The 19,803-nt window shown below is 33.8% G+C and overlaps 2 protein-coding genes across 3 annotated transcripts in view; one reads left to right on the top strand and one right to left on the bottom strand.

Annotated features, from left to right (window-relative positions):
- Positions 1-19,803, bottom strand: part of LOC139074340 (cTAGE family member 2-like) — a 624,763-nt gene that overhangs the window by 284,508 nt on the left and 320,452 nt on the right. The gene's annotated exons all lie outside the window — the stretch shown is intronic.
- Positions 10,239-11,297, top strand: LOC103540110 (olfactory receptor 4A47-like). Its single transcript, XM_070566088.1, has one exon. It carries the CDS (start codon positions 10,239-10,241, stop codon positions 11,295-11,297), a length of 1,059 nt encoding a protein of 352 aa, XP_070422189.1.

The raw sequence follows: 19,803 nt of genomic DNA, 5'->3' as shown, positions 1-19,803 counted from the left end.
TATATGGAAGGTGGTACCATTTAATGAGATGAGGAACACCCATGATTATTGTAGAAAATTTAAAATGTACTTTTATATTGCTAAATTCACATCTAGTTCAAGATATCAAAAATTGGAGATGTTGCATATACATCTTTGAAAATTAGGCAGAGATAGGCACTGGAGACATATAATTGGAATGCTGCAGCATTTTTTGTTCAGGTAAAGGAGATATATCCATCTAAAAGGGCTAGGAAAGAGGTCTCAAAGAGATCTGAGAGAATACAGGGCAGTGAATTTAGATTCATAACTTGACCTACTCAGTTTAAATATGTAAATTACCTTCAATGGGTCTTAAACATTATATGTTTTGACTTTATAAGTGATGTACCTTTTCATGGAATTCCCTTCCATCTTCTCTTGTTATTTCACTTTTCCTTTAAAACTCAGCTAAAGCAAGAGGGAAGACTTCTCTGATGCCAGTTTGACTGATGTCTTCTTACACTTCAGCATTGTGTCAATATTTTTATCATGACACTTATTATATTGGTGAGGAGTTGACTGACTACCCTTATGCCTCGGATCACTCAAGGTAGATAACTGTGTTTTATTAAAGTTGGTGATCACAATGTCTATGACACATTTGACACAAATATGTACTCCATACAGAGTTTTGTTTAATTGAATGAATTAATATAACATTAAACTTACAAAGCATTTAATAGTTTTTTCTTCTTATCTTATAGGTAAAGTGATTCTAATATTTGAAGTCAGCTGCTATAAAGGCTGGATGGAAGCAAGGTACAATGTGTCTTATTTTTTCCTCTTGGTCTTCAGACAGAATCCAAAGGAGCAGAATGTCCTTTTTGTTATGTTCATGCTCTTCTAAGTTTTGACCATGGTGGGCAACATGCTCATTGTCATGACTATAATTGTCAGTACAACAGTGAACTCATAGATGTACTTTTTTCTTGCTAGTTATTCATTTATGGATGGCATTTTTCCCTCTCTCATTACCACCAGAAATATTTCAGACTTGTTCTCTGGGACATACTTTACTTTTCCAACCTTGTATGATCCAGCCCGTTACAGAGCACATTTTTGTTGAATCAGAGATCTTTCTTTTGTTGGTGATGACCTTTAACTGCTATGTGGCCATCTGTAAGCCCTTGTATTAATTGGTTGTCATGAGGTAATTGGTGTGTATTGTGTTGCTAGTGGTATGTTGGCTGGAGGTTTTCTACACTCAGTAATTAAAATTTCCACTATTTTGGGGCCCGTATTCTGTGGTCCCAATGTCATTGATCATTTTTCCTGTGACATATACCCCTTATTGAAACTCATCTGTACTGACACTTGTATCATTTCGCTTTAGAGGTGGCTAATGGAGGACTGATCAGCACTGTTGTGTTTTTGCTCTTACTCATCTCTTTTGATGTCGTCTTACAATCTCTAAAGAATCTTAGTCAAAAATGGAGGCAGAACACACTCTAGACCTGTGGGAATCTTCTTCTTTACTCCCTGTGTTTCATGTATGAAAGACATGCAGAGACCTTCGCTATTGACAAATTACTGAGTGTGTTTTATAGAATCATAACTCCCATGTTGAGTCCACTAACATATGCTGAGAAATACACAGATAATTTCTATGATGAAGCTCTGCAGAGGAAATATCATATCTGCTACTAAATAAGTATGCCGTTCACCATGAAGAGTTCTTTGACATTAAGGTTAATTTCCTTGGTATGCAGAAATTTTAATAAATCTCTTGCAAATTTTTCTTTTCTCCACAGGAATTATGATAATTTTAACTAAAGAGTGAACTATAATTGCATAAATAATGTATATAATTAATATATATAAAAATAAACTCTAATTGTAATTAAATAATGAATTCTGGGGGCCCGCCCAGTGGCACAGCGGTGAAGTTCACATGTTCTGCTTCGGTGGCCAGGGATTCACTGGTTTGGATCCTGGGTGCAGACATGGCACTGCATGGCAAGCCATGCTGTGGTAGGCATCCCACGTATAAAGCAGAGGAAGATGGGCATGGATGTTAGCTCAGGGCCAGTCTTCCTCAGCAAAAAGAAGAGGATTGGTGGCAGATGTTAGCTCAGGGCTAATCTTCCTCAAAAAATTAAATAAATAATGAACTGTGTATTTGTGCTATTAATAACAACTTCTCTTTGGAATTAAAGCTGCACAATGTCTTATTTATCACTGTAGCTAGAAAGGTGAAATTCATGTACAGTGGGGAGTCAACCAACAATATGCAATGAATTTGCTAATGAAATATCTATAGAGTTGTGCTAATTTTTAGCTAATTTCTGTGTTTACTTTTATTACCTTCTTTCCCAAAATTAGTTTTGAGATTGTGGTCATTTATCTTCATTCTATTTATTGCACTAAAAGTATTTAATTCTACAGAGCCTATCCTCTTTGTTCAATTTTATTTGCATTACATATGAAATTTTTAACATCATATCTTTACTTTTAAAATAAAATTTGAAAGTGTAATAGATAATAATGAATATTAAATTGATTACTTGATTTTGTTTTTATTAATTTAATTGATTTATTTACTGATACTTGATTTAAATTAGTTAAATTTAGTAATTATTTTAGGTCTATTTATTTCCTTTTCATTAGCTTATTTTATTTCTTATTCATCATTTAATATAAGATAATAAGTTACATATTAACAGTAGAAATCATATGGAATGATAATAGTGTAGAATCAACTTCTTATCCATCCCATATTAGAGTTTCCAAGTTCTCCTTCAGATGCAGTCGTTCTACCCTCTTTGTAAGATTCTTGAAGTAACACTCTTTACCATAAATCATACCATAATATTCTGCCATTTGAATGTGACTTTTTACTGGTTGGACATTTGTTTGGTTGCTGTACATCTTTCACTAATTTCCAAAGCTCCTCTAAAATTATTTTAGTCAGTTTAGTTGTTTTCCTCATCTTTATGTGGGGAATCTAGAGTCTGGAATATACTAATCTGCCATTTCTGTCTGCAGGCACCTTATTAAGGCATTTCTTGGGAAGTATCCTTCAAGCTAAAGATAGGGGAATCATGAAATGCTCTAACTTTTGATAAATCATTGAAAGCAAGCTCATTGTCCTTGCAATTACAAAACAAAAAATCCGGGTACACAGGAATGTTTTAGGTCTCTATTCTGTGTGTTCCTTTTTTTGTAATTCCTACTCTTCTGCCACATCTGGGCTGATTCTTTCTTTTCCTGTCACTAAGGGCGATGTCTACCATTTATTTTTGCCACATTATTTGGACTAAAATGCATTGTTATTTTATGTTAATTACTCATTTACATTGAGAGCCTTTTTACATGGTTTTCCTGTGTGAAACAAATTTTCTGTATCACTTTTGTAAGCACATTTTACAGAAATGGATGATAGGAATTAGTATATTAGAATTATATATGATTATGATTACTCAAATCATGATATGATATGATGTGATTAGAAATATTTCACCACATTATTTGAGTGAGACAGTCCTGATAAGAACTTATTTTTCCGCTTATAGTGTAAATTTTGGCAAAACTCCATATCTGGAGGATTCAATTAAAGAGTAATGATAGAGATATTATCAGGATCAAATAAAGAATCCTTGTAAAACTCTTTGTACCAATGAATGCTGAATAGATGCTAGTTATGATGAGCAATCCTTATAAGTGGAGTGTCTAAGAATAGAAATAAATATATGTAATCTTTTTGTGAGCTTTAGAAGGAATGATAATCTGCATTTTCCTCTTGTTAAGAATATTCTGAAAGCTGACTGCCATTTTACAAGCTGTTGGAGACTGGATTGGTTTCCAACCTCCTTGGCCATTACTGAACCTCTGTCTCCTGGTTTTCTAATGTACACTTGCCATGTTCCTCCACATTCTTGGGGCTAAGCCATTTGTGGGTCTGATTTTCTCCTGACAAGACCTTTTTGAGTGGTCAAAGCGTTATTTTACTATGAGTCTGAATTCAACAGAGCAGGAAACCAGAATATAAACTGACAAAATAAAGGGAGATACTTGTTTAGATAAGATAGTATGGTGCAGTGGTTAAGAGAAGGCTCGGGAGTCAGATTCCCTGTGTTTCAACGTTACCTGGGAAATTTTTTAAAACTCTCTGTGACCCATTTTCTTCATCTGCAAAAACAGTCTTCATAGTACCTATCTACTTAAGTTGTTGGGCCACTTAAATTAGTTAATATTTAAGTACTTGTAACAATGCCCAAAACATAGAAAACAGTCTAAAAGTGTTTAGGAAAGCAAAAGGATATTGACTTGTTCTGACCTAGCTTCCAGATGGGGGTGGATCTTGCCCTGTCTTTATCTTCTTAGGTGAAAAAAGGCAACTTTTTATATGACCAGCCTAACCCAAATTATGCCCAACACTATTTTTTCCTTGAAGTTCAAGCATTTTGTATGGGCTCATAAGATCATTATTGAGCCTCTGGATGTGCTGTAATTAGCAGATTTTCAGATCATGTGGAAGCTTTTGGTAGTCTGGAGTCAACTAAAAAAGGATAACATTCCATCTCAGTAGTTAATGTAACATTGCCTGCATGTCCCAATCTCAGAGTCTTATTTCAACCTTAGTTAATTAATATAATTAATTGGTAGTACTTGAGATTAAGGATATCAAGCATCCAGGACAATGTCAGACACTCAGTGACTGCTTAATTAATGTCATTGTATTTGTTCCCTCTCTCACTTCTACATCAGTGTCCAATTTGTCTGACATTTTTAAACTCATTTATTTATATGATTTAATTTTATGTAGATATAGTATTAGAGGCCAAGAGAAACTTTCAGAAATCTGAAAGTAAACCAAATAAAATTAAACTAAGATGGCTTAGATTAACTCTGATTAACTTACTTTAAAAATGTCAATGTCACTAAAATTAAAATCAGGTTGAGGAAAGTGTCATAATTGGATAAACTTCTTAATGTCAAATAAAACAGATGTGGCACAATTATAATTGTATTAAAGGTCATTATTTATGTACTATAATGTGGCACATGCTATTAAAGCATTGCTTTGTATAAACATTCTAACGCTTTTCAAACAGCTACAATTAATCATGTTTTCCATGATAATTAATGAATTTGGAAAAGTTAAATAACTTACCCATGGCCACAGTCCTGCAAAATACCTAAAGTAGGATTTGAATCCATGTAGTTTTGTTTCAGAAATTGCACTTTTAAACACTATGGTAAATATAATAATGACAAATACCTGAAAAAAGAAACACTTTCTGATAGTGAGAGATAAGCAATAAATAAGTAAACATATGGAAAGGATAAAGAGAGTAAAATGTTCTTAAAACATAAAGAATAGATATGACAAAGAGTGACTCAGAAGGCAAGGGTCCTGTTTAGACTGCGTGTTCAAAGAAGACTGAAGAGCAAGAATTTACAGTATTTATCTAACCATGTCCAGGGATGAGAGACAATGAGCTGAAGGTCATGGATAGAACCACTGGAGAGGAATGTCTGTATTTGGGAAAGGGATTTTTATCTGAGCTGAATGTGTATCATTAACTTTTCTTGTCTCTCCTGACTCAAAGATAACCAAACAACCTTAGTCTATAATTAATTCAGCTCTAAGTAAAGTGAGTATTAAGCTTAATAAAACATTATATACTTATATCTATGTATCTATCATCTATCTGTATCTATCTACCTATCTACTTATCTCTCTATCTTATCTAACTATATCATATGTAGTCAAGCAAATATTACCTCAACACACTGAGCTAAGCTGATTGGTAGAACAAAAGCTATGTAACTAAATTTACGCTAAAATATAACCAGGCTTTTCACAGCTTACAGGAGTATGCACAGTTGCTCCCTACTCAAACACACAGCTCCGTAAACTTATCCAGTACCACATTCTACCATGTTGCCTACATTTCAGAACCAATGGCTTCATTTTTGCTCTAGGGCCTTTGCACTAGCTCATTTTTATTACTAAAATGCTTGCCTTCCAGAGGTCACCATGAATGGCTCTTCGTCATTACTCAGTCTTCAGTCCAACTGCCACCTTCTACCAGAGGTTTCTTAAACAACTTAACCATCCATGTAAAGGCATCCTCTTTCTCCTTGAGTTACTGTCTATCAAACAACTATCTTAATTTCCTTTACAACATTTTCACAATCTGATTTATCTGCGTATTGTTTCTCTCTTCCAACTAACATATAAACTCTGTAAAAGTAGAGGCATTACTTGTTTTGTTCACTACCACATCTCTAAATATCTAGAACAGAGATTGACAGAGAATAAATGTTTAACAAATATTTACTCAATAAACTATCATCATCTCCATGTAACATTCTTTAGAATACATGCGTTTGTAAAAATAAAAATTGTTAACTGGAATACTTCTCAAATTGATGACTTCCACTTTGGCGATAAATTGAAATGGAGAATTTCGGATTAGTCTGGTATATGTCAGGACTCTTATCTGAAGAGACTGAATTATAGCTAGAGAGATTAATTAGTATTAATTATGACATTATGCTATGTGAAATTATAGCATAAAGAATCTTTGGAAGGGCTAGGGTCACAGATTCAGTATGAGTGACAAGGAGCTGTATAAGCACACTTGACGGGACTGGAATGCTAAAGGAAATGCTGTCCCTGCTGACACCATGGCTATGTGGCAGTGGCTAGCTGCAAAGGTGCCACCACTGCCCTCACCTAGGAACTACTCTGACTCTACCGACTCTGTAGGAGAACTCAGCCTCAGATAACTACTTTCTGATCTAAACACGTTCACAGATGATCCTGGTTGGCAGAACCCAAGTCACATGTCTGCACCCAATTGTCAAGGAGATTCTGGAAAGTGTAGTCATTTGGATTTTATGTCAGGAAACTGGATGCTATGTCCCCTGGATCACTAACAAAGTGTCTGGGTGCATTCAAAGACTTTGGGCAGCCACACAACTTTGGTTTTCAATACACTTGGGGATGGAGTCTTGTGTAAAGTATTTTATTTTATCAGATAGATAGCTGTCTCTGTTTCTGTGTGCCTTACAGATAATGAAGAAAAGAAACATACAGAACAATAAGTAAGTGAGCAGAAAATTTATTGATACTGTAGATAGCTTCTGATATATTCATTTAATTTTTACTAAACACCTATTCTGTAATCATTGTGCTTAGTTATCAAGCAGAAACAGAAAAAACTGATATTTCTTATCCTTCTCAGTATAGTATAGCATGCGATTTGGTATCAATTTTTTAAAAAAAACTCTTCTATCCTAGGTTTGAAATTTTTTGGATGGAAGTCTTCCTGAATTTAAAAAAGAATTGTCTAAGTGATTTATTTACCCTCACTTTAAAAATTTTAAATAAAATCTAGATTCCTTACTAAGCTCTATACTACCCTGAAGAATTATGGTTCCTCTTCATCTGTCCAATTTGTTTGTTTTCTTCTCCCCTTTCCCTATTACCTCCATGTATACAGACCTTTAAGTGTCTTGAACTTGCTAAACTCTTTTCAGTGTTGACACTGTACATATAACAATGCTTCTAATGAGAGCATCATGTTATTCTTAGGATCTCAGCTTAAACATCACCTTTAGGAAAGGCCGTCTATAATTGCATTATCCATAATAGAATTTTCCCTCTTGTTTGCTGTCCCAGTACTCTGTTGTCTTATAAGCACTAAGACTGTAATTACATTATTAAATTGTCCCCTTCTTTATCATATGACTATTATAAGAATATACAGTCAATGCAGGCAGGATCTTTTACATGATTTTTTACCCTGTTTTATTAGTTGCTGTGTCCTCACTCATAGCATATTTGCCGGTATAAATAAAAGGTACCCTAATTTTTAAAAATAAAACTAAAGATTGAATAAATAATTATTTTATATAAATTGGCGATAATTTTAACATATGTAACCATTCTTCAAGGCAGAATAAATTGGGTATTAAATAAAAGGAAAGAAACACTTTCTCTGGCAGATGGGGAAATATTTGATAAATTCATCTTCACTGGAACGAAATGACTGGGGTGATATTTTTTTCTTGAGTAGCCATAGTATCATAATGGTTCTAATGCTATTTTTTTCTCCATGTACATCTTTCTGATCCTAGTGGGATTTGGCCTAGTAGTGTGTTTACATATAGAATTACTTTTAAATTTTGTGGCAAATCCGAGTGAATGTAATTAGGGTAGAATTAGTCTTGGACATATTCCAATTTCAAGACTCAATGATAAATGTGATTAGAAGGAATAAAATGTCCAGTGATCTTTGTCCCTATTGGGAAGAAGCATTCCCTGAAAAAAAGTGCAAGAATGTCTCAAAATATCAAGTCAAATAGCCTGGCCATACCAACATGATAGAAAAGAAGGACTAAACAATTGAATGGTATTTTTCTGAGCAAACATCCTTGCCCATTTTCTTCTATTATGTGGATGCCTGCCACAGCATGGTTTGACAAGCAGTGCACAGGTCCACACCTGGAATCGAGCCAGTGAACCCTAGGCTGTGGAAGAGGTGCATGCAAACTTAACCACTACATCACCAGGCTGGCCTCTATTTTTCTATCTTGAAGTTAGTAGGAAAGAAGATACTCCAGAAAAATTTCCCTGGGATATAGCTAGTTGTGATCTTCTTATGTAAACATGGGCTTTCTTTGCCTTTTTGATAAACTATACTAACATGATAATCTTTTGTATTCTGTGTGTACCATGGAATTCCTATTAAATAATTTACAGTGCAAATTAAAACAATCTTCTAAAATTCAAAATGCTCCAGGGAGAAAATGCACAGACAGCTGAATGAAAAAATATATCCTCAAATCATAATGTTTCATTTGTCCTTTGTTGTCATCCTGGATGAATGAAGAATTCTCGGGCCTCTGAATAAGTTAAAAAGTCTGTCTTTAGATTGTGAACAAGACTCCACAAGGTAAGACTAACAGTAAACAGTGGGAACCAGTCTTCACAATTATGTGAATTTCTTTAGTATGTAAGACATTAAATCACTTTGAAGTAAATCAAATTTAGATTCCAATCCTAGTTTTATTGCTTTAAATGTGTGACCTTGGGAAAATGAATTAAATATGCTGTGCTTCAGTTTTCTCAACTATGAAATGGAAATTATAGTTCTTGCTACTGTAAATATTACATACAGCATATTAAATTGTGAGTTTGTGGAACCCACTGTAGGGGCTTTGTGCAGTGGACTGATATAATCACAATAAAATTTATAAAGGATCATTTGGGCTGCTTCAGAGGAAGAAATTGTTGGAGGGCAGAATGAATGAGGAGACCCTTGGCAGGATGCTATTGAAGTGGGCCAGGAAGGAAATGCGGGTTCAGAAATGACCAAATTTGTGAATATATTAGAAAATAGAGTCAATAAGATTTGTTAAGATATGAATAAGTAATTTGAGAGCAAAAAAGCAGTGAAGGGCCCTGTGAGATTTATTGCCTGAGCAATAAGATGAGGGTGGTACCATTTAATGAGAAGAGGAACACATAAATTTTGTGAAAAATTAAAAATTTAGTTTTATAAATACTAAATTTGACAGACAATTGCAGATGTCCAAAATTGGAGATGTGGCATATACATGTTTGAAAATGATATGAGAGAGAGGAGCTGGCGACACAAAATTGAAGTGCTACAGCAATTATTGGTCACAGAAAAGTTGAATATCCGTCTAAAGACCCTAACAAAGAGGTCTCAGTGAGGTGTGAGAAAATCCAGGGCAGTGAGCTTCGATTCATAATTTGATGTACTGAATTTGAATACGTAAATTACCTTAAATGAGTCTCAAGTAGTACAGGTTTGTCACTTTACAAATGTTGCCCCTTTTTGTAGAATTCCCTTCACATCTTCTTTTATTCTTTCAATTTTCCTTTAAAATTCAGCTAAAGCATTGATTCCTCTGGGAATCCTTATCTAATTCCAGTTTGATTGATAGATTCCTGAATTGAGACCCTTAGCATTGTGTGAATATTTTTATAATGGCATGTATTAAATTGATCTGGAATTTACTGATTCCTCATGATGCATCACATCACTGACTGTAGGCAACTATGTCTTATTCACCTTGGTAATCACAATGTGACACATTTGACGCAAATAGATATTCTGTACACATTCTATTAAATGAATAAATAAGGATTAAATTTATAATGCATTTAAAATTTCCCCCCTTGATTTGTAGGCAAGCTGCTTCTAACATCTGAAGTCAACACCTATAAAGACTAGATGGAACGAAGGAACAATGTGACTTACTTTGTCCTCTTGGGTCTCACACAGAATCCAAAGGAGGTGAAAGTCCTTTTTGTTATGTTTTTGCTCTTGTACATTTTGACCATGGTGGGCAACATGCTCATTGTCATGACTGTGACTGTCAGTAAGACTCTCCACTCCCTGATGTACTTTTTTCTTGCTAGTCTATCATTTACGGATGTCCTTTATTCCTCTTCCATTTCCCCCAGATTGATTTCAGACTTGTTCTTTGGAGAAAATATCATATCCTTCCAATCGTGTATGATCCAGCTTTTTACAGAACATTTTTTTGGTGGATCAGAGATCTTTCTTCTGTTGGTGATGACCTATGACCTCTATGTGGCCATCTGTAAGCCCTTGCATTATTTGGTTATTATGAGGCAAAAGGTGTGTATTGTGTTGTTAGTAGTGTGTTGGATTGTAGGTCTTCTGCACTCACTAATTCAAATATCCACTATTTATGGGCTCCCATTCTGTGGCCACAATGTCATTGACCACTTTTCCTGTGACATGTACCCCTTATTGAAACTCGTCTGTACTGACACCTATGTCATTGGCGTCTTAGTGGTGGCCAATGGAGGACTGATCTGCATTATAGTGTTTCTGCTCTTACTTCTCTCTTATGGTGTCATCTTGTACTCTCTGAAGAACCTTAGTCAGCAAGGTAAGCTGAAAGCCCTCCAGACCTGCAGTTCCCACATCACTGTGGTTGTCTTCTTCTTTGTTCCCTGTGTTTTCATGTATGCAAGACCTGCAGAGACCTTCCACATTGACAAATCATTAAGTTTGTTTTATGGAGTCATAACACCCTTGCTGAACCCATTAATCCACACTTTGAGAAATTCAGAAATGACTAATGCTACGAAGAAGCTCTGTAGAAAAAAATCACGTCAACTAGTAAGTAAGTGCATCATCCATCATCAAGAAAGTAATTTAGCATTAAGGCTATCTACTTTGAGTGTAAAAGTTTTCATAAATCTGAAGCAAACTTCCCTTTTCTCCAAAGGATTTATGGTAATTATAATTAAAGGATGAACTGTGTTTGTCCTATTAATAGCAATTTCTTTGCTCAATGTAAGTTCTATATCATCTTGTTTATTACTGAACCTAGAAAGGTGAAATGCATGCACAGTGGGGAGTCAACAAATATGTAATGAATTAATCAATGAAATGTTTATAGTTACATTAATTTTAATTAATTTATGCAAATATTTTTATTACTTTCCCTTTATTCTTAGCTTTATTTTTAGTCAGATTCTTTATTATCTTCATTCTTTTAATTGCAATAGTAAAAATATTTAATGATTTGCAGAGTATTTTCTTCATTCAATTTTATTAGCATTACATATGAAATTTTTAGTGAAATATTTTGCTATTTTAAATAAATATTGGAAGTATAATAGATAATAAATACTAAAAATAGAATCCACACAAAATATTAATAGTGTAGGCTAAACCTCCTACCCATCCCTCAGCAGAGTCCCAGTTCTTCCAGATACAGCCATTGTACTCCGTAAGATTCTTCAAATTATAGTCATTGCAAATATAAGCATAGTTTTGAATATGTGTGTTTGTCTCTGTGTATAAATTTTGCACTTTACTACTCAGCCTCCTGAAGTTCTTTTGATACCAGTCTATATAGATAAAATTCATTTTCAGTTTCCTCATATTCCTTACTACTCCTTTATAAAGATACACTAAAGTTAATACATCCAATCTTCCTCATGTTTCTTCCAATCTTTTTCTATGGCAAATAAATAATTCTACAGTGAAGTCTTTATGAAATCTTGTTAAGTATAAGTTCCTAGAAGTGGAATTGTTGAATTAACTGAAATATGTATTGAAAATGTTGATGTTCATAGTTATTGCCAAAATGCCATCCAGGAGCTTCTACCAAACTACACTACTGCCCTCAGTCTGGAAAATGCCTGTTTGACCACATTGTCAACAATCAATGCTTGATAAACATTTATTGTATTTGACAATCTGATTAAAGATATTACCTTTCATTTATGTATTTTAATTGAAATATAATAAATATAATTGAATGTGTGGATCTATTCACATGTTTAAAATGATTTGAATTTCTTTTTTGTGAATTGCCTATTAGTGAATTTTATCTGTTTTATTTGATCGCTGATATTTTCCATACAGGTTTTGTGTGTGTGTGTGTGAAGAAGATTGGCCCTGAGCTAACATGTGTGCCTATCTTCCTCTATTATGTATGTAGGATGCTGCCACAGCATGGCTTGTTCAGTGGTGTGTAGGTCCATGCTCAGGATATGAACCCGCAAATCCCATGCCACTGAAGCAGAGCACATAAACTTAACCACTACACCACTCGGAGCAGCCCCTTTTCTATTGAGACTTTTATGATTTAATTATACATTAAATAAACTATCCCTTTTACCATTGGATGTGTAATTATTATTTTTCCAGCTTGTGATTTGTTTTTGATGTTTTTATACTGTGCGGAATATTTTTGGCCATGTAGAAATATCTTTATGTTTACGCAATGGAATCTCTCAAGGTATTCTTTGGAATTTATGTCTTTTAGAAAGGCTTTCCTTATTTCAGTGTTAACAAAACATTCTGCCACTTTTTTTCAACATTTAGTTACGTTAGTTTTTTTGTGATTTTGTATTTTATGTATAAATTTTGCTCCATCTCCGTTTTATTGTGATGTAAGGAGTTAATTAAGAATTACATTTTAAGTATTTTTCCTGAAGGCCATTTTCATAGATGCATAATTATTTTTCCAAACTGCTTTGATATTCCAATTTTGAATTCTAAAATGCAGCATATGTTTGGGGTTTGGATCCAATTCACGTCTCCACTATCTTCTGTTGATTTCTTTATCCGTGTGCTCTGTAACAGATGACATAATTGCACTTGATTTATAATACACTTTTATATCTGATAAGCTTAGTACTTGCTCATTATTATTCCTTATCAGAATATGTCTATTCTTGCATATTAATATTTTAAAATTAAATTCCCATAAGTTAGTCTAGTAAAAACTAAGTTTATTTAGTATTTTCAATAAGATTTGATTTAGAAAGAGTTTACATCTTCAGAGAAATGCGAATTCTTATCCACAAACACTTGGTCTTTTCACTTAACAAGACGTTTTTATGTTCATATAGATCTGGTATATTTCTTGTAAATTTAGCCTTTTTGAATTTGTTTTTATGATGCTATTATAAATAGTATCTTCTACCATTTTCTGAGCGTCTGTTGTTTCAATGTAGGATATCTGTTTTTTTAATTTTTAAATAAGATATACTCTTCACAGTGCACCATTTATCCTTTTTAAGTCTAAGTTCTGCAAGTTTTGATAAACACATATATGTAACCAACGTTTTAAGCAGTATACAGAATACTTCGTCACCAAAAATATTTCCACATATACTTTTGTAGGCATCTTCTTCTCTTGCCTCCAGATCCTGGAAAACTGATTCATTTCTATTGCTATAGTTTTGCATTTTCCAGAGTGTTATATATATTGAATCATACAGAATGTAGTCATTTTTTCTCCCAGCTTTATTGAAGTATAGTTGTCAAATTGAAATCATATATATTTGAGATGGACAATGTGACAACTTGAGATATATATACACATTGTGAAATGGTTACCACAATCAAGATAATTAATGCATCCATCAACTCACATTATTACCATTTTCTGTAAGACCACTTAAAATCTATTCTCCAAGAACATTTCAAGTATACAATACAGTATTATTAACTATAACCACCATGCTGTATATTAAAACACCAGAACTTAATTTTCTTATAACTGGAAGTTTCTAAACTTTGAGCAATATCTCTCATTTATCCCACTCCCCAGGCCCTTGCAATCAACATTCTATTCTCTGCCTCTATGAGTTTGACATTTTTAGACTCCATATATAAGAAGATTATACCATATTTGTCTTTCTGTATCTGGCTTATTTCACTTAATGTCTTCCAGGTCCATCCATGTCCCAAAAGGCAGCATTTCCTTTTATTTTCAAGAATAATATTTCATGGTTTGTATGTACTCCATTTCTCTTTCCATTCATCTGTCGACAAGTAGATGACATATAAACCCAATGAACGCTTAGGTTGTCTTCATATCTTGGCTATTGTGAATAATGTTTCCGTGAACATGAGAATGCTGGTATCTCTTTGAGATATTGCTATCATTACCTTTGGGGATATGCCCAGAAGTGCGATTGCTGGATTATGTGGTAGTTCTGTTTTCAATTATTTTCGGTACTGTTTTCCATAATGGTTGCATCAATTTGCATTCCCACCAAAAGTGTATAAGTGTTCTAACTTTTCTACATCCTTGCCAACATGTCTCTTTTCTAAGGGAATTTATTTCATTTATGAAGGCTCAGCCCTCATGATCTAATCACCTGCCAAAGTCTAAAGCTCCTAATACCATCACTGGAAGTTAGAATTTCAACATATGAATTTCAGGGGACACAAACACTCAAACCACAGCGAGGGTTCAGTTTCATTCTTTTGCCTATGGATATCGAGGTTTTCCAAAGCAATGAAGACACTTTCCTTTCTCCATAGCATATTCAGGGCCCACTTTTCAAAGATCAGTTGATTGTATATGCATGGGTTTATTTCTGAGCTTTCTATTCTGTTCCATTTATCAATGTGTCTGTTTTTATGCTGGTACCATACTGTTTTGATTGTGATAGTGTTGTAATATATTTTTAAGCCAGAATGTGTGATGTCTCCAGCTTTGTTCTCCATTCTCAAGCTTGCTTTGGCAATTTGAAGTCTTTTGTGGTTCCACGAATTGCATGACTTTTTTCCTATTTCTGTGAAAAATGTCATTGGAATTTTGATAAGGATTCTATTGAATTGGTAGATTGCTTTGGATAGTATGCACATTTTAACCATATTCATTCTTTCAATTGGTGAATATTGAATATATTTCATTTATTTGTGTCTTCAATTATTTCTTCCATGTTATATAAATTGTAGCAAACAAATATTTCACTTATTTGCTTAAATTTTTATTCCTAATATTTTGTTCTTTTTGATGTTATTGTAAATGAGATTATTTTCTTAATTTTGCTTTTGGACAATTCACTATTAGTGTATATAATATACTAATTTGTTTACTTGTCAAATTGTTTGCTTATTAGTTCTAACAGTTTTTGATAGTGTCTTTAGTGTTTTCTTTGTATAGTATATGTCCAGTACGTAGTCTTTTAAGTCTGGCTTCTTTCTCTTAGAATATGCATTTGTGGTTTATGCATATTATTGTCTTCATCAATAGTTCATTCACTTTAGGGGCTCAGCCCAGTGGTGCAGCAGTTAAATGTGTATGTTCTGCTTCGGCGGCCTGGGGTTCGCTGGTTCGGATCTCAGGTGCAGACATGGCACCACTCATCAATCCATACTGTGGCAGGTGTCCCACATATAAAGTAGAGGAAGATGGGCATGGATGTTAGCTCAGGGCCAGTCTTCCTCAGCAAAAAGAGGAGGATTGGCAGCAGATGTTAGTTCAGGGCTAATTTTCCTCAAAAAATAAAAAATGGTTCATTCACTTTATTGCTGAGTAATGTTTCATTTTTTAGATGTATCACAGTTTATCTCTTTCTCAAGACATATTTTGATTTTTTCCAGATATTTGAAGTTATTAACAAAACTGCCATAATTCTCACATATAAATTTTTGTGTGAGTGTAAGTTGACTTTACACTTGTATAAATACCTAGGAGAGGAAGAGCTGGGTATGAAGGTAAGTGTATGTTTGAGTTCATACAACACTTTCAAACTGTTTTCCAAAGTACAGTACATCCTTTTCCTATGAGCAACAAATGATATTTTTAGGTTTTCTCCACCTTTGTCAGAACTTGGTATTGTCAAGTTTTTTATTTTATCCCTTCAATAAGTCAGTGCTGATATGTTGTTGTGATTTTAATTCCCATTTCCTGAATAACTAATGGTGTTGAGCATTTTTCTTGTACTTTTTTGCCATTTATATGTCTTCCTCGGTGAAATTTCTGTTCATTTCTTGTGGCCATTTTGTTCTTAGTTGTTTATTATTATTGATAATAGAGATTACTTTATATATTCTGAAAACAAGTCCTTTATCAGATATGTGATTTGCAAATATTTTCTCTCAGTCTGTGGCTTGTCTTTTAATTCTCTTTGAAACATCCTTGGAAAAGCAGAATTTCTCATTTCTAAAGGTGTCCAATTTATCCTTTTTGTCTTTTATTGATCATACTTTCATTATCATATCTAGGAAATTTCTCACTAATCCAAGGTTGAAAAGATTTTCTCTGATGTTCCCATTTAGAAGTTCTATATTTTTAGGTTGACCATTTAGTTCTGTGAGCCATTTTGGACTAACTTTGTTTATGGCTTGAGGCATTGAGCAAAGTTCATATTTTGCAAATAAATATCCACTCATTGAAGCACTATTTATTGGAAGGACTATTATTTCTACAATTAATTACCTCTATAACTTATAAATCATCAAATGTGTGGGTCTATTTGTAGCCTATCTGTTATATTTCATTTATCTACATGTGTAAGCTCTCTCCAAAACTACACTTTATATGACTTCTAAAAATCAGGTGGTGTGAGTTCTTCAGCTTTTATCTTTTCAAAATTATTTTGGCTATTCTAGTTATCTTGACTTTCCATACAAATTTGTGAATCATCTTGTGAATTTCTACAAAAGAAATTGTAGTGGGGTTTTGTGTGGGATTGCATTGAATATATAGATCAGTTTGAGAATGTTTGAGATTTTTAATAATAATGTCTTCCAATTCATGCCTATAGTATATCTCTCTACATATTTAATTTTCTTTTGATTTTTTAATCAGCATTTTGTAGTTTACCCCACTACAGCAAAATTTATAAGTTCTATGCCTAAAAATTTCATGATTTGTGTTGTTATTTTTATGGTACATTTGAAAATTTAAATTTCCAAGTTTGGCCCACTGGCGCAGTGGTTGAGTTCACATGTTCTGCTTCTGGGACCCAGGGTTTGCCAGTTTGGATCCAGGCATGGACCTATGCACCATTTATCAAGCCATGCTGTGGCAGGCATCCTGCATATATGAAATACAGGAAGATGGGCACAGATGTTAGTTCAGCGCCAGTCTTCCTCCACAACAAGAGGAGACTTGGAGGTGGGCGTTAGCTCAGGGCGAATCTTCCTCCAAAAAGAAATTTCAATTTCAAGTTGTTCATTGTCAATGCAGAGACATATGATTAATTTTTGCCCATATATCCTATGACCTTACTAAACTTACTTCTTAGTTCTAGTTGCTCTTTTTCTAGAATCTTTGAGATTTTTTAGTAGATAACTCATTTCTGTGAATAGGGACATTTTGATTCCATCTTTTCCAATATAGTGAATTTTATTTCTTTTCCTTATTGCTTCTGTTATGACCTATATTTGGTGTTGAACATGTGTCTTGAGAGAGGCCATCTTTTCCTTGTTTGTGATCTTGGGATGAAAGCATTTGGGTTTTTGTGATTAAGTAGGATGTTATTTATAGGGTTTTGGAGATGCCTGGTATCATATTGGGGGAGTTATCTTTCGTTCTTAATCTGTCAAGGGTTTTTAACATGACTAGAAGTTGAATTTTGTCTCAGTATTTTTTACATATATTGAGATGATCATATAATTTTATGTTTTTAGTCTCTTGATAGAATGAATTACACTGATTTTCAAATATTGAATCAGGCTTGCATTCACAGAATAAATCCCACTTGGTCATCATGTATAATTTTGATTTGCTAGAATTTTGTAGAGTATTTTTGTATGTGTGCTCATGTAAGAATGTTCATTTTTCTTTTAAGCTCTTTTCTAGCTTGAGTATCATGATAACTATGGCCTCATAAACTGATTCGGGAAGATTTCATACACATCTATATGCTGGAAGAATTTCTATAGAATTGACATTATTTCTTCCTTAAGTATTTAGAAGATTTCATGAAAGAAGCAATCTACTTCTCGATCTTACTTTGTTGCCGAGTTTTTCCTACGGATTCAATTTCTTTCATAGCAAAAGGGATATTCATGTTATCTTTTACTTTTTGAGTGGGCTGTGACAGCTTGTGTGCTATAAAGAATTTTCCCTTAAGGTCGTCACATTTATGAGAGTATACCTGTCTATTGTGGTTCCTTATTATAGTTTTAATGTACATAGGTTTCCATTATGTCCTCTTTTTCACCTCCTGATATTTGTAATTTGTGTTTCTTCTCTTTTTCTTTCTACATCAGTCTGGCTAGAATTTTATCAATTTTTTTAAACGAATCAGCTCTTTGGGGCTGGCCCGGTGGCGCAGCAGTTAAGTGCATACCTTCCGCTTTGGTGACGCGGGGTTTGCCGGTTTGGATCCCGGGTGCGGACATGGCACTGCTTGGAAAGCCATGCTGTGGAAGGCGTCCCTCATATGAAGTACAGGAAGATGGGCATGGATGTTAGCTCAGGGCCAGTCTTCCTCAGCAAAAAGAGGAGGATTGGCAGCAGTTAGCTCAGGGCTAATGTTAATCAAAAAAACAAAAAAAAAACAGGTCAGCTCTTCATATCATTTCTTTTTCCCTATGCTTTTTCTGTTTTCACATTCATTGATTTGCACTCTTAATTCTTTCTTTCGCCTTGCTGGATTTAATTCATTCTTTTTTCTTCAGTCTTTTACGTAGGTGTTTAGATAATTGATTTGAGCTGTTTCTTCATTTCTGATGCAGGTATTTAATGCTAATATATATGCAAGGACTATGTAATGGTAATTTAGGTCTAAAGACTGTTTTAGCTGCATCTCACAAATTTTGAAATGCTGGGGTTTTTTTTTTCTGAGGAATATTTTCCTTGAGCTAACATCTTTTGCCAATCTTCCCCTTTTTGCTTGAGGAAAATTCGCACTTAGCTAATATTTGTGTCAATATTCCTCTGTTTTGTATGTGATTGCCACCACAGAATGGCCACCAAAGAGTGATGTAGGTCCACACAAGGGAACCAAACCTGGGCTGCCAAAGTGTAGCATACCATACCTAACCACTTGGCAAAAGGGCTGGTTCACAAAATGCTATTTTTTCATATTTATTTAGTTCAAAATAATTTTCAATTTCACTTTTGATTTGTACTTTTGGTTTGGGTTATTTATAACTTTGTGTTTAATTTCCAAATAGTTGGTGATTTTCCCCGATTTTTTTCTGTTATTGATTTCTAGTTCAATTTCATTAATATCAAAGAATATACTATGTATGATTTGAATCTTTTTGTGTTTGTTATTGCATTTTTTATGGCCCAGAACCTACTTTATTTTGGGGAATGTTACATGTTCACTTTAAAGGAGTGTATATTCTCTTTGTCACATAATTTCCAAATATTTGGGAGATTTTACAGATTTTTTCATTATTGATTTTGAATTTAATGTAGTTTTTGCAAAGGAATATGGTATACATGATTAAAATTCTTAAGAATTCCACATTATTTAGTCCCGATATGCTTTATCTTGGTGAATGGTAAATATTATACACGCACTTGGAGAAAATATGTATTTTG

This window comes from Equus przewalskii, chromosome 11 (assembly GCF_037783145.1).
Source record: "Equus przewalskii isolate Varuska chromosome 11, EquPr2, whole genome shotgun sequence".
NCBI classification, from domain to species: Eukaryota; Metazoa; Chordata; class Mammalia; order Perissodactyla; family Equidae; genus Equus; species Equus przewalskii.
Note: the sequence above shows the minus strand (reverse complement) of the source record. Positions and strands in the feature narration are given on the sequence as shown.